General features: G+C 46.5%; 1 protein-coding gene across 1 annotated transcript; it reads left to right on the forward strand.

The window, feature by feature from the left end:
* The first annotated feature begins 1,492 nt into the window (after positions 1-1,492).
* On the forward strand, positions 1,493-9,956 carry ODF1 (outer dense fiber of sperm tails 1). Its single transcript, XM_024572508.3, has 2 exons — positions 1,493-1,950; positions 9,411-9,956. Exons 1-2 carry the CDS (start codon positions 1,631-1,633, stop codon positions 9,832-9,834), a joined length of 744 nt encoding a protein of 247 aa, XP_024428276.1. The 5' UTR covers positions 1,493-1,630; the 3' UTR covers positions 9,835-9,956.
* The last annotated feature ends 3,693 nt before the right edge of the window (positions 9,957-13,649 follow it).

Raw genomic sequence — 13,649 nt, forward strand, 5'->3', positions numbered from 1 at the left:
TTGGGGAAGGGAAATTTAAGAGGAAATCAAGAAAATGCCTTGGGAGTCGGCTAGATCAAGGACATGGCGTGGGAGTTTAGTTTTTAAGCAACCAGATCAGAGCGCCCACAAGTCCTCAATCAGGTACACCGAGTGGGACTTCAGGGACTGCCATGGTGGCCCAAGTGTAATGAATTCCCATAATCAAGTGTACGGGGATATGACAGAAGAGGAGCCCGGAGTGGTGGGTAGAGGCCCCATTGTTCAGCACCTTGTGAGGATTTTGGTCCTCCTTCTAACAGGACAGAAAAGCCATTGAATACTTTTGGGGGGCGGGGTTATGACAGGAATGACAGATTTATATATGAAAGTCACTCTAGCTGCCACATGGAGAACGGATTGGACGGGGCCTGAGTGGGTGTGGGGGAAGGTGACCCTACTGGCTTCCTGCTTGCCATCCTGATAGCCGGGACCCCCAGTCCGGACTTGGGCAGCTGCCGTTGTCCCCTCACAGTGTACATTCAGAGTGACTGTCTGACTTACCTTTCAACTTCCCTCAACAGAAAAGGAAACCAGTGAGTCTTCATTGCACTCAAAATAAAGTCCAAACTCTTTAGCCGGCCCACAAGGCCCTCCAAACCCTGCCTTTGTCTCCTTCTCCTGTGTCGCATCTAACCACTTATCCTCAAGTACCTCGTGTCTTAGTCCATAAAAGGGGCTTTGGGAGCTGGCCAGCAGTTGGAGAGCAAAGGCCCAGGGCAGTAGATGTACTTGAACCAAGGCTGAGGCGGAGCCTGGGGGCCAGCGTGTTGATCGAGCTGGGAGCACAGGAGACCTGCCCAAGTGGGGGGTTCAGGCAGTTGGCTCCAAGGGTATCAGGAAGCACTCAAGGACAGGGTATCTGGGGGCTTGGACTGAAGACCAGAGATAGAGTGGCTTGCTGGTGGTGACCGAGGACAGGACCCTGAGCTTTGAGAATGGGCACTTAAGAGCAGGACCCTGGCGACTGGAAACCTGATGTCCCAGGATAGCCAGGAGTCCAGCTCGTAAGGAAAGGTCAGGACTCAGAGACTTGGGGCTCAGAAGGCCAAGGACAAAGGCAGACATGAGGATGACTTTGTCAGGAGAACCATGGGAAAGCTCTTTATATTCTACATGTAAAGAAACTCGCAGCCAGAAGGAACCCCAGAGTGTAAGGGGCAAGGCTAAGCACCAAGGCTGGAGCAGCTAGAAGAGCACAGAGAAAGGAGCCCGGCAGCTCCTCCCATCACCCACACCAAGGCCTCAGGGCACACACCTAGAAGTCAAGGGCATTAAAGGTTAGCCCCACAAACCCCAAAGAGCTGGGAATGTTTGGGGGACCCATCCAATCTCGAGGTGAATGAAATCTCAACATTAGCATAGTTCTGAGAGTAGCTTTATAGCTTGGAGGAGGGTCTCTGAAGGCCATGACTGTGTACGGTTCACATGGCAACCAAGAGACTATGACATACTTAGAGGGCGCTGAGGTCATAGAACACAAGCTTTAAAGTAAGTGAAACATGTGTGCCTCATGTATTTTTAAAAGAAACTTCTGAGAAGAGCTTAGAACAATTTTTCCCCCGAGTGCCATTTCCCGAAGGTACTCACAAAACAATAAGGTGTGACTGTAATGGCTGCACTGAGTTGTCTTTTGGACAGTGTTAGACGGGACATAAAGAAGGTGGACAGAGAACTGAGGCAACTGCGATGCATCGACGAGCTCAGCACGCGGTGCCTGTGCGACCTGTACATGCACCCCTATTGCTGCTGCGACCTGCACCCCTACCCGTACTGCCTGTGCTACTCCAAGCGCTCCCGCTCCTGCGGCCTCTGCGACCTCTACCCCTGCTGCCTGTGTGATGTCAAGCTCTACTGCCTTCGCCCATCGCTCAGAAGTTTGGAGAGGAAAGCCATCAGAGCCATAGAAGATGAGAAGAGAGAGCTCGCCAAGTAAAGGAACTTGTTCAGATTTCTATAGTTGGTATAGGAGCCTTGTGAGGTGGAGTGAGGGGAGGGAGGCGACAATCGATACTTGAACGGAGATGAAGAGGGTTTGAGATAATGACTCTGACGGCTTAGCAAAGATTTCAGAAGAGTGAATGGGTCTTTGAGGGGAATTATAGGGTTCTCCAAAGACAATGTGACAATGTCAGTTGGCAGGGTTGTTGTTGGTTTATAGCAGGAGTGCCAACATGATAAATAATATGGCTTTAATGAGGGAAAGAAACAGGGGGTGTCATTAAAAAGCTATTGGAAGCAGCGAACTACACATTTTTTCTGGTTATGAATAAAGTGATTTGAGTATGTTTGGACTTACAGAAATGACTCCAGGAGAAGTAATAATAATTGATCAAATCCTTAATGTTTGCCAGAGGCTTTAAGAGCAAGGGAGCAAATTGAACAATAGAGACATTTTCTGGGTTCTGCAGGGAAACCTTTCTCCCATTTTCCAACTCCAGGCAAAGACTTAAAATGCGTCTGGAATTGGGTCTGTTATGTTGGCCTTTCCCTCCGACTCTGGTGAAAGTTGCACAAATAAACTCGAGAACTGAGAGTCTTGGCTTTCAGGACAGAGTTGAAAATGTTTTAATCAAATGGGTAATTTTAAGTCATCAAAAATTTTTTGTTTGATTACATTTTCTTTTTTGGCTTAAAGGAAGCTTTCTTTATTATTATTATTTTTTTTTTTTTACTTTCTACATATGCCATTTAGTCTGTTACTATTGTTGAAAGAAAATAGTTGAAAGCCCAGTTCCCTAGTAAAATGAATTCTGGTCCATCCATACATTGGAATGATAATGTAGACGCAAAAATGATTAATGAAGCATTTTATGTATTGATGTATTAAGTAAAAAAAAGCAAGGTGAAAAACTATTTAATATACTACTATTTTTAAAGATGTGCATAAATGGATGACAGATATTTTTGTTGAACTATATCTGATATGTAACATTGTATAATTTAAGGGGGACAACATGTTAATTTGATATTTTTGTATATTGTAATATGATTGCCATTTTGGTGATAATTAGCACCTCTGTCACATTACATAGTTATCATTTCTTTTTAGTGGTTTGAATAACTACGGCCTGGTCCCTTAGCAAGTTTGATGATTATAATACTATATTATTGTCTATATTCACTTTAGGGTGCTAATATTAGATCTCTGAAAATTATTTACTATTTGTTGCAAGTTTGTGTCTTTAAACAATATTGTCCTATCCTGATGACAAATTAATAGATTAGATGGACAGACAGGGAGATAAAGAGAGACAGAGCAAGATCCTTGATGACAGGGACAGTGCTGTTCACTGCAAAGGGCAACAAGGCAATTATTGTCCAGGTCATAGGTCACCAAAGGTCAGGAACAAACATCCCTTAATAGTCTGGGATGGGGCTCTTGCTGATAAACTCATCTACACTTACCTTGAACTAATTTTTATTTTTACTCCTTAGAGTAGTAAGATTGAGCCAAGGTTTCTTTTGTAACATTTAATCTAAATGAAGGGGCAGCAGATCTGTGTCCACTCTCCCTTTACCTTTGAATCCTTGATTACTTTTGACCCAAGTCCTTTCAGCCTCTGTCTCCTGGCTTTCCCTCCTCCCCAGACTCTCCAGGGGAGAGTGCCTCTCTGCTTTTTATCATCCAGGCACCCCCCAACCCCACCTCTGGCAGGGGACCCGAATTCTTTGTGTGCAGTGGACCCAACTTCAAGTTTAATTCTCAGCAACGAGAATTGGTTTATGCACGAGGGGACGCTTTCCCTGACAGTGTCCGGATTTTTGCTAATTTTTCCTCTCCTGCGGCAGTACATGATGCTGGGGATGTCTTTACACTAATTCCCAGCGCTCTAAACTGAAAGGTCCATTTAGAAGTGACCTCAGACTGGCCCTCTTGTATCTCCTCTCAGCCACTTTTCCTCCAGAACATTCATACCACCTGGCGAAGGCCTCCTGTGCTCTGTTTCTGACGGCTTGACATTTCTCATCCAGAAGGGCTTTGTGTCACCTGCGAACTTAAATATTCAATTTTCCTGAGCGTGGATGAAAATGCCAGACCCTTATCTAGCCCTGATCCCAGAGGACTTTCACTGTTAATATTTTTTCTTCCAGGGAAATGCCTTTTTTTTTTCCTTATCTCTCAGCTGACTCCCAATCCATGACTAAATAGATCCAGAAATATCATGTTAATTCAATTCTTTAAGACAATTTTTGGTGTGAAACATTGCCCGAGGCTTTTTAAATTCAGAAATCACATTCGTGCGACCTTTTTCCTCCTTTAAAGAATGCTGGCAGTTCGGTTAGGTTGACATGTCCTTTTAGATGTCAGGCTACGTTGTCCAGAAGATTCTTTGCCAAACCAGAAAGACCCCCTGGCCTGAGCCGCCATGGCCCCGGTGGAATTGTCTGTCCGTGGGAGTCTGTCTGCTCTGTCTCTGGGTGCTCCTTTGATAGCTGACAAGAAGGCTTGGCCGGCAATTTAATTCCCAAGAATGTCCCGGGTGTATGTTATTTGATCTATGTGTGTGCCTGCCTGCATGTGTGTGCATATCTGTGTACATGCGGGTGTGGTATTTTTTTAAACTGGGTATAGAAGGTCCAATCCATTTCCATTGTTTGCTGAGCAGCTGCTTTAAGAGACACCTTAGCAGCATCTTCCTTGGTAGACACCCAAGTGAGTACTTTTGTTTCTTTAGCTTCTTTGATGTTCTCTTTTCCCCACCGAATTAGCTTTTGCAGAGCAAGCACCCACTAGCTGTTTCCCCGACTCTTCCTTCTTCTTCTGGATTTAGAAGGGCCAAGGTCACTGAATTTGGTCTCCGCAAGGCGTGCCAGCAATCCGACCTGGGGCGTGCCTCATTCCCACCGCGCTTGGTGCGCTCCGGCCGTCTGCGCCGAAGTGGGAGAAACACGTGATCACAGAGCCCACCCGGTCCTGCCGCCAGGCGTTTATCACCTAATCAGCGATGTCTGGTTGCTGCTCCCACTCCCAGCAGCAGCCTTTGTGGATAAATGAACCTCGCTTTGCAGCCACACCACAGGCGTGCCGTGGCCCCAACCCTGCACCTCTTACCAACACCTGGAAACTGGTCCTGAAGCTGCACTTCCCTCCGCTCCCCGCTGCAGTTGGCCTGAGTCTTCAACAACAAATTCCCTCCAACGTCCCCACACAAGGGGCACTCCCTCTTCTGAAAACTTCAAAAATTTGCCCCCTCATTTCTTTCGTGGTTTACCCTTCACACTTGGAGAATGTGGTTTTCACTGAATCACTCTGACCCTGGAGGCATCCCTCGTGGTGACCTCTCTGCCTGTTTAGCAGCATGTGGACCAGTTCTAAGCCCTCAGGGAAATCTTTTCATTTCCCCCCCATTCCCTGCCTCAGAAGCCACCGCCTCAAAGAGGGGAAGCCTGGCGGCTTTATGGCTAGTGAAAGGCTGGCTTTCCCACTGACAGGAGAGCTCTCCTGTTTATCCCCCCACCGAGGAAGCCAGCTGGGCCCCCTCCCATCACAATCCTTCCATACGCACAGATCTTGGAGGCCAGTCACCCCAGGACGACAAGTGTAGGAGCTGCTGCCCATCTAGGCCACATGCATGTCTACTGCTTGGGCTGACCTTGTTTAATGATGCAGGACTTGGGCTTAGTCATTTAAAGCCTCAGATTTCAGGAAAGTCTGTGTAAGGCAGAGCCCAGTACAGCCTAAATGACTGACTTATCCTTTATTGGGTAAAACTATGTCCCTTGAACTTCCACTCCACTTATCCTTGTACCATGTTGGCCATTTAGAGGTGATGAAACAGCCTCAGTGGCCATGTCCTTTGATCACCAGAAGTGGGAGATGTGGGACCTAAAGCCAGGCTCTCCTTTTCCAGTCAGTGCTTCCAGGAGTGGTCCCTGGGCCTGGAACTTGTCAGAAATGCAAACCCTCAGCTTCTCTGGCCCACCAGCTGAATCAGAAGCCCCGGAGGTGGCACCCAGCCACCTGTCTTAACAAGCTCTGCTGGGGACTCAGATGCAACTGCATTGTTCTACTCTGCTCCTGCAGGGAGACATTGTTCTTCAGCAACAACCAAAAGTCTGGCCAAGACAGACAAGACAGGAAAAGCAGGGAAGAGGGACAAGAAAGAAGAGGAAGGGGAAGACATGTTGGAAAGGCAGAATCCAGTGTAACAGTCCTCGGAGGGGGTCTAAATTAGGAGAAAAGACCAAGTACTTCACAGACGACTAGAGAAAGGCCTACTGCCCTTTGCTCTTAAGAAAAGATGGGCCTGTTTGACGACTTCATTACTTTGCACATCAGCAGGCTGAACATGATTTATATCATTGTGAAGATGGCTGGTTATTTTGCTCCCCACTGCCATGAGCAGCATGTGTCACATTCAGGAGCTTGGTCACACATGCCAGTGAAACCCAGTTTCAGTGGGGAAAAGGGGTGGCAGACAGAGATGCTGGCTGCCCACGCATTTCCCCAGCTTTCCCAAGGGGCTTCTGCAACAAACCAAAGGGGCCTGTTTCCCCATGTTTACTGTGGTTAAGCTACACCTCATGATAAGTACAGGAGGCAATCCCCACAGAGCCTTGGAAAATCCCGCGTAGGATGATGGGCACCTCGCTAAGTGGGAGTCGAGTTGCAAGTTCAGAGTTGAGTCTGATGAGTAAAATGTGGCTCTGGCAATTTCTCCTAACCCACACATCCCCACTGATAACCTCTGACCTCGAAGCAAAAGGAAGGAGAAATGTGACCTTGCCAAACTTTTTAGGTGATTTCCTGAAGATCCACATTGGAGGAGGACCTGTGCAGGGACTGCAGGGGCAAAGGGACAGAGTGATGGAGATAGAGGAAGGGGGATGTCTAACAATAAAAGACATGAAATTGTGCCCCAAGACCCAGGCTGCTACAAGAAGGAGATGGATCTCAGAATCGGCTGTGGTCCGAGACCCACCCCCTGCAGAGGACCCGTGTCTTACATACACATGGGATCAGATGTGGCAGTAGTCAGGTCTGGCAATCCTGCTTGGTGTCTGTGGTCCTTCTTTGTGTGACCCAGCCCTGCCTTCATGGCAGGACGTGATGTTTCTCCTCTCCGACTGAAAGGTCTGAGCTGAACAGAAGAGCATGACTCAGCCCACGCACACACCAAGGGAGGTTCTTCAGAGCTGAAGGGGCACACGTTCTGCTTTGTGCTTCATGCTTGGCTTTGGCTGGTAGGGCTTCCAGCCCGTGGCCCATCCACAGAGGGCACGGTGCATCTTTGTGTGCTATTGTCTGCTTGTTCAGGGAGATAGAGCGCTTTTTCTCCCGTTGTTCCCACAGAGACACAGACAGAGTTTAAAGGAAGTTCAGTTCTCTTCCTTTCTTTTTAGCATGGCCTAGGGGTACCCAGCATGAAAGATGACCGGGGCCAGGGTTGGAAATGAAGCCAAGTGACTCTCACAGTCCTCTGGGTGCCTTGCAGAAATTTTCTGTTGGCCTCAGTATCTTATAGGACAGCATTCTATTTGATCATTCTGGAATTAGCCACTAAGGGCCTTTGTTTATAACCTTTAGTACAAGGGCTCACATTATCGTTAAACCAATCATGTTCAGGCTTATCAAAAAAAATAAGTAGAAATAGATAAACACATACAAATGGAGAGATGTCTAGCCCCAGAATGGTCAATGTTGTATAGAATTATGGGTATTTTTTAAAATATACCTTTTTTTTTTGCTAATCTGTATTTTCTGATTTTTCTACAATGAACTTAAGTGACAAAAAGAAGTATATAAACAAAATTCAGCATAAAAAGAATTAAAAATGTATTTCAAACCAATAATCCAATCGTTGGGTCCAGACTCCTCAAACTGGAAAATGTTCTAGAAATCACACACTCCAAGGCCTTTCTTTGGAGACTGACTGATACAAGATTTGCCAGGAGTATCTCTTCAGAACAAAGATTTTTTCTGATGTTAAGGTATAAAAAGAAGACCATTTCAGAGCATTAGGTTTTCTTTGGAAGGATCAGGCAATTAGAAAATGGACCCACACCAGGCTGCAGAGACCATGAGAGCTCAGGCTAACTGACAGTTAAAATCCTTGCATTGGCATGAACAGGCCTGAATTTGAATCCAGACTCTTCCGTTCAGCACCTTTACCGTCCCCTCATCTGTAATACACCTGCATTAAAGGGTTATTGTGGAGAGTAAACAAAACAATGCCTTTACCAACTTAGCACTTCCCACAAAACCTAGTATCTTAATCATGTGTCAAGTACTAATATACTTGGCATTCATTAATTGATTTTTTCCTCACAACAAACCTAGAAGTAGGTCCCAAATTTATAGATGAGGAAACTGAGGCACAGAGATTCAGTAACTTGTCCACCTGGCAGAGCCAAGATTTGGACTTAAATAGCTATGCTTTTAAGCACTTCACTTTACTGCCTCTTGATGTATCAGAAGTAATCAGTTAGTGTGAGCTGTGGTTATTGTTCTTGTATTATAAAGGCTTCATACACAGGATTGCTGAGCAGCAATAAGGCAGCTCTGTAGGGACCACAGAGGTCTGTGTTTGCTGCTCCAGGGGCCGCAAGGTATGGTATTTAGCAATCAGCTCAGTGCAGGGAAGAGAAAAGCCTTGATGTGCTGTGCTTACCAATTCCCATGGTGTAAATATTCTCACCATGATAGATTTCAAGCTATCAACATGAAGTCACTGGATGAGGAGGTGGGAAGGGATATGCATAATTAACCCTTGCAAGCCAGTAGGATCCAGCACACAGCGCCTCCACGGGGCCTGCAGTCCAGAGTCTGGAGCAGCCTGAGACAGGAGGAGACAAGCCTAGCCCCAGCATCCCGCCTTCTCGTTTGTTGACGGAGTGTTCAGGCTTGGTCCTGAGGCTGACAGCAATCATTAAAATGCAAGTTTTAAATGGTATCCCCTTAAAAAACAAACTCTAAGGGTCTACATATAACAGTAATAATAAGAATGATCATGGTTACAATTAAGCAGAGCTTATAATGTGCCAAGCACAATGTTAAGCAAAATACATAATTTTATCAAAATCTCCAATCCTATGATGCAGGTACTATTATTATTTTCATTTTACAGATGAGGAAACTGATGCACAGAGAAGTTAAGGAACCTGCCCAAGTTTCCTTAACTAAGAAGAGTAGGTGCTGGGATTTAAATACAAGAGAAAGGTCTGGAGGGCCAAGCATCTGTCTGTTCTTAACAGAGGTTCACCTGTGGGGAGTGTGATTTACATGAGAAGTCTTTCATTCTTTAATTTATACACTTCTGTAAAGTTTGATTTTTCACAATGACTAGTGTTTACTTTTGCTATGAAAAGAAGAAATAGAGATCAAACTATTGCTTCTCAAGCCGGGTCTGAACTTCTCCCTCCTACCCTTCCTGTTTTCTGAATTTCAGACTGAGAAGAACAACAAACAGAATTTTGGCCTCCTCTTGCTGTAGCAGTAATGTTTTAGGATCGGTGAACGTGTGCGGCTTTGAACCTGATCAAGTAAAAGTTCGAGTGAAGGATGGAAAGGTGTGTGTGTCGGCCGAGCGGGAGAATAGGTATGACTGCCTTGGGTCGAAAAAGTACAGCTACATGAACATCTGCAAAGAGTTCAGCCTGCCCCCGTGTGTGGACGAGAAGGACGTGACCTACTCCTACGGGCTCGGCAGCTGCGTCAAGATCGAGTCTCCATGCTACCCCTGCACTTCCCCCTGCAACCCCTGCAGCCCCTGCAGCCCCTGCAGCCCCTGCAGCCCCTGCAACCCGTGTGACCCTTGCAACCCATGCTACCCGTGTGGGAGCCGATTCTCCTGTAGGAAGATGATTCTGTAACGTGTAGGAAGCCATCACTTAGTAGTAGTAGTTACTCCAGCCAGGCAGCTCTTCCAGTGTTTCTCTTCCCCCTCCAGGCCCCTGTTATTCCAGGACATAGGAAGCTGAATACATAACTGCAACCACTGGCGTTGTGTGGACATCTTTTGATTCGACCCACTACAGGAGCCCTGCCCAGGGAGAGGGCATCGGAGGAATTAATGGGTGGGACTGGAAGATAGTAAGGTCTGCCCCCCTCTGTCCAACTTTACACCCGACTGCTGCCAAATGCCAGGGAAAGGTACACTTTGGGTGGGCACCTCCAGACACTGTCTTTCCAAATGGTTTCATGAAGTGACCCGGCCCAGAAAACAAACCATCAAAGCAGTAACAGACCAGGGCTAAAGGCAAGTGGTTTTTCAAAGCTGCTACAGTAGGAAGAGAATGTGACCCCCCGAGCAAACTGTTTTTACTGGCAACAGTCAGTACTAAAGTATGGGGGAGCATGTTCCCTGACAAGCTGGCCCTACAGCTTGTCGTTTCCCGGCTTTCCTATGATCTGGGGGAATGGCCGACTTGGGGTCAGGGTGGTGTGCAACCTCCTCAGGATTTACTTCAACTAGCTGCTTTTCTCAGTTCCCAGAACTCCTTTGTAAGCACGGAAGTTCAGTTCGGGAAGTTCATGCGTGGGAAGCACGCCTTTCACAAAATGATAGTGTCACTCACCTGAGCTCAGATCCTCATGGCCATGGCCCATGAGCCCTTCTTGACCGCCAAGGCAGAAGTAAGTGCAGAGGAAGAGGTGACAAGGGCAGGCTTCAGAATGAGGACACAGGCTGGCTTCAGACCTGACTCTTACGGGGCACATAACACCCCCTCACGCCTGCTCAGTGAATCTTCATTGGTCTCAGCTGCCTGTGGGTTAGAGCAGCGGGTCTGCCTTGGCTGTACGTGAGAGTCACTTGGGGAGCTTTAAAAGTATGGATGCCAAACCATAAAAGAAAAAAGAAAACACTTAAAAAGAAAAAAAAAAACCATGTTTTAAAAAAGAAAAAGGAAAAAAAATACCGATGCCTGGGTCCTATCTCCAGAGACGCTAATGTAATAAATTTGAAGTGCGCCCTGGGCATCGAGACTTTGAAAAGCCTCCCCCGGTAATCCAAACGCAGCTGAAGTAGAGACTCTGCATGGGATCTTAAAGCTCTCCCGGCCTTTTTCCTTTAAAAGCTTCCCTCAAGTTCAAGGTTAAAGAATATTGATGGTGATGGCAGAAATATTTTGCGTTCACTCAAAGGAAGTAATGGACCTCCAATATAGGTGGTGAATAAAAACATTGAACATTGCAAAAAATTTATTACTAAGCAACTAGGTATAAATGAATACGTTTGAACATATCATATTCTAGAGTTACCCTTATAAATGTCTTGCCACATTTTGATTACATATTCATAAATACTCTAGTTCCTAAGTTACAGATTTTTGAAAACATTTCACCCTCTCGAGGCAATGGAATCCCACGGGGTCTCGAACAAGAAATCTCTGGGGGGTGCCATGTGGCATTCAAGGGCATACTTGGTTCATTCTTTTTAAATTGTTTTATTATTGATTGATTTTAGAGAGAGAACAAAGGAGAGAGACAGACAGAGAGAAACATTGATTGTTGTTCCACTTAGTTATGCATTCATTTGTTGATTCTTTATGTGCCCTGATGGGAGATCGAACCCACAACCCTGGCGTATCAGGCTGATGCTCAAACTGACTGAGGTACCTGGCCAGGACCCCTGGCTCATTCTTCTAATCTCTAATCACCCACTGACCTACTCACTCTCCTATCTCTAGTCCACCAATTCATTCATCCAACCTGCCATTTTCAATACCAGACAGTGGTGGAGAGAAAAGATACCCTTTTCAAGAATGCCTCAAATTAAATTCAAGGAGGGGTACTGTGGAGGGACTGGAGGAGGAGGGTTTTCCCAAAGAAACCGAATGCACAAGGGCTAGGAGAGGCCAGAGGGGCCTTCCAGACGGGCCTTGGGTGTTTCTATGGGATGCAATGTTGCCATCACTGCCTTGCAGTGCACCTCTGGGAAGCCAGAGGCCGAGCCTCAGCTCCGAGCTTGGCCTGCCTGGGGCTGGCTGAGTCTGCTCACCACCATCACAGGGAAAGACGTGATGTAAAGGCAAGTGTTTATCTACTGAGCGCCTGCTGTGAGAGAAGCACAGTGCCAGGAGCTGTTGTCAATGAGAAGGACCTTTTCAGGAGCTTCAACATCAGAGACTACCTGTGGGAGGTGAAGCAAGCCAGAGGAGGCAGAGCCTGGGTGTGGCCTTTCTGAGCCCTCGAGGAAAGGCACAGAAGAGGGCTTATGCCAAGAGATGACTGGGTTCCTGCGAAGGTGGAGGGGGTGGGTACAGGGAGGAGGAAGAAGAAACATTTGCTATCTCCAAAATTGTCCTCCACTGGTCGGATGGAGCCCTGGGCTTGGACAGGTCTGCTGTGGCCTTTAATGCACTTGTAGAGCTGAGTCCAGTTGAGTCCCAATGTCCTCCTCCATCTCCCAGGGTGGGAGAAGGAATGGGAAAACTGAGGCATGGTGACCCTGGAGTCGGCAGAGGCAAGAAATTGGAATACGGGGAACTGAGGGATGAGGCTGGCTCCGAGCGGCTTTACTGTCCAGCATGTTATAAAGCCTGAACATTTAAATGAAGTAAATACACCGCCTTCTAATAAACATGCTCACTCAGTACTGTAGAATTAAGTTTGGAGAAGCAGATAATTATACTTCCTAGTGAACACGGAACACACTCTAGCACCGAAAGCTGTTGAATATCTTAAGTAAAAGTGTCCCAGGTGCAGGGCTGAGGGGAAGCTGTGCCTGTGGCTATCAGGGATTGTTTGATTTCTTTCAAAACTCACGCAGCAAATGACTTTATAAAAGGACACTGAAGATCCTCAGTCGACTGTCCTTCAGTCATTGTAAAATCATTGCTTTTAGTGAACTGTTCATGGCTCCAGAACTACTAGAATAAGTAGTTTTAAATGATCTCAACTTTTCCCTGCACAGAAATTCCTTCTCTCTCCTCTCTCTCCCGCCCCCTCACTACCCCCCCCCCCCCGGCCCTCGCTTTCTCTCCCATACAAGCCTTAAGAGTGCGACAGACTAGAAAAGCTTTGGACACTCTGATTTAGATTTTTGGCTGAAAACACACTGAAAGTTGAGGTAAAATGGATACTGAAACCAGAAGACCATGGGTTTATAACACAAGTAAGGGGGAGGGGGTTTCTGGGTGACCCAGATAGATTCAAGCAAAATTTGTAGGGTCGGGGGTGTTTATCAGAGCAGAGTTCTCAACACACACCTGGATGAATCACATGATTTGGGATCGTGGGTGGGAGATCATGTGTGGGAGATCATGGGTGGAAGATCATGGGTGGGAGGTCAACCCTCAGGGAGCAACTGCTTTTGATGCTGACGCAGAAGCACATCTTTCCTGCCTGGAGACGTGCTCTAAGTTTTGATCGCTATCTCTAAAGTTACGAAACAAAAACAAAATACATCCACAAAATACCTTCTATACATCCAAAAGACTTACCATATTTTGCCATGGATAATACACTTTTTTTGCCCAAATTTTTGAGGGAAAAATAAAGAAGCACATTATACATGGGCATGGTGATTACGTACCATGGGTATAGTAACGGCTGTGATAATCCTATGCATAATGCACACAGAAACGTGGGTCCGCCTCGTACATGGCAAAGTGCGGTAAGCACTCCTCTCCCCAACCAGTCTCAAGCCCTGGTGCCTGTAGTCGTCACACAAGCTCAGCAAACC

This window comes from Desmodus rotundus, chromosome 8 (assembly GCF_022682495.2).
Source record: "Desmodus rotundus isolate HL8 chromosome 8, HLdesRot8A.1, whole genome shotgun sequence".
NCBI classification, from domain to species: Eukaryota; Metazoa; Chordata; class Mammalia; order Chiroptera; family Phyllostomidae; genus Desmodus; species Desmodus rotundus.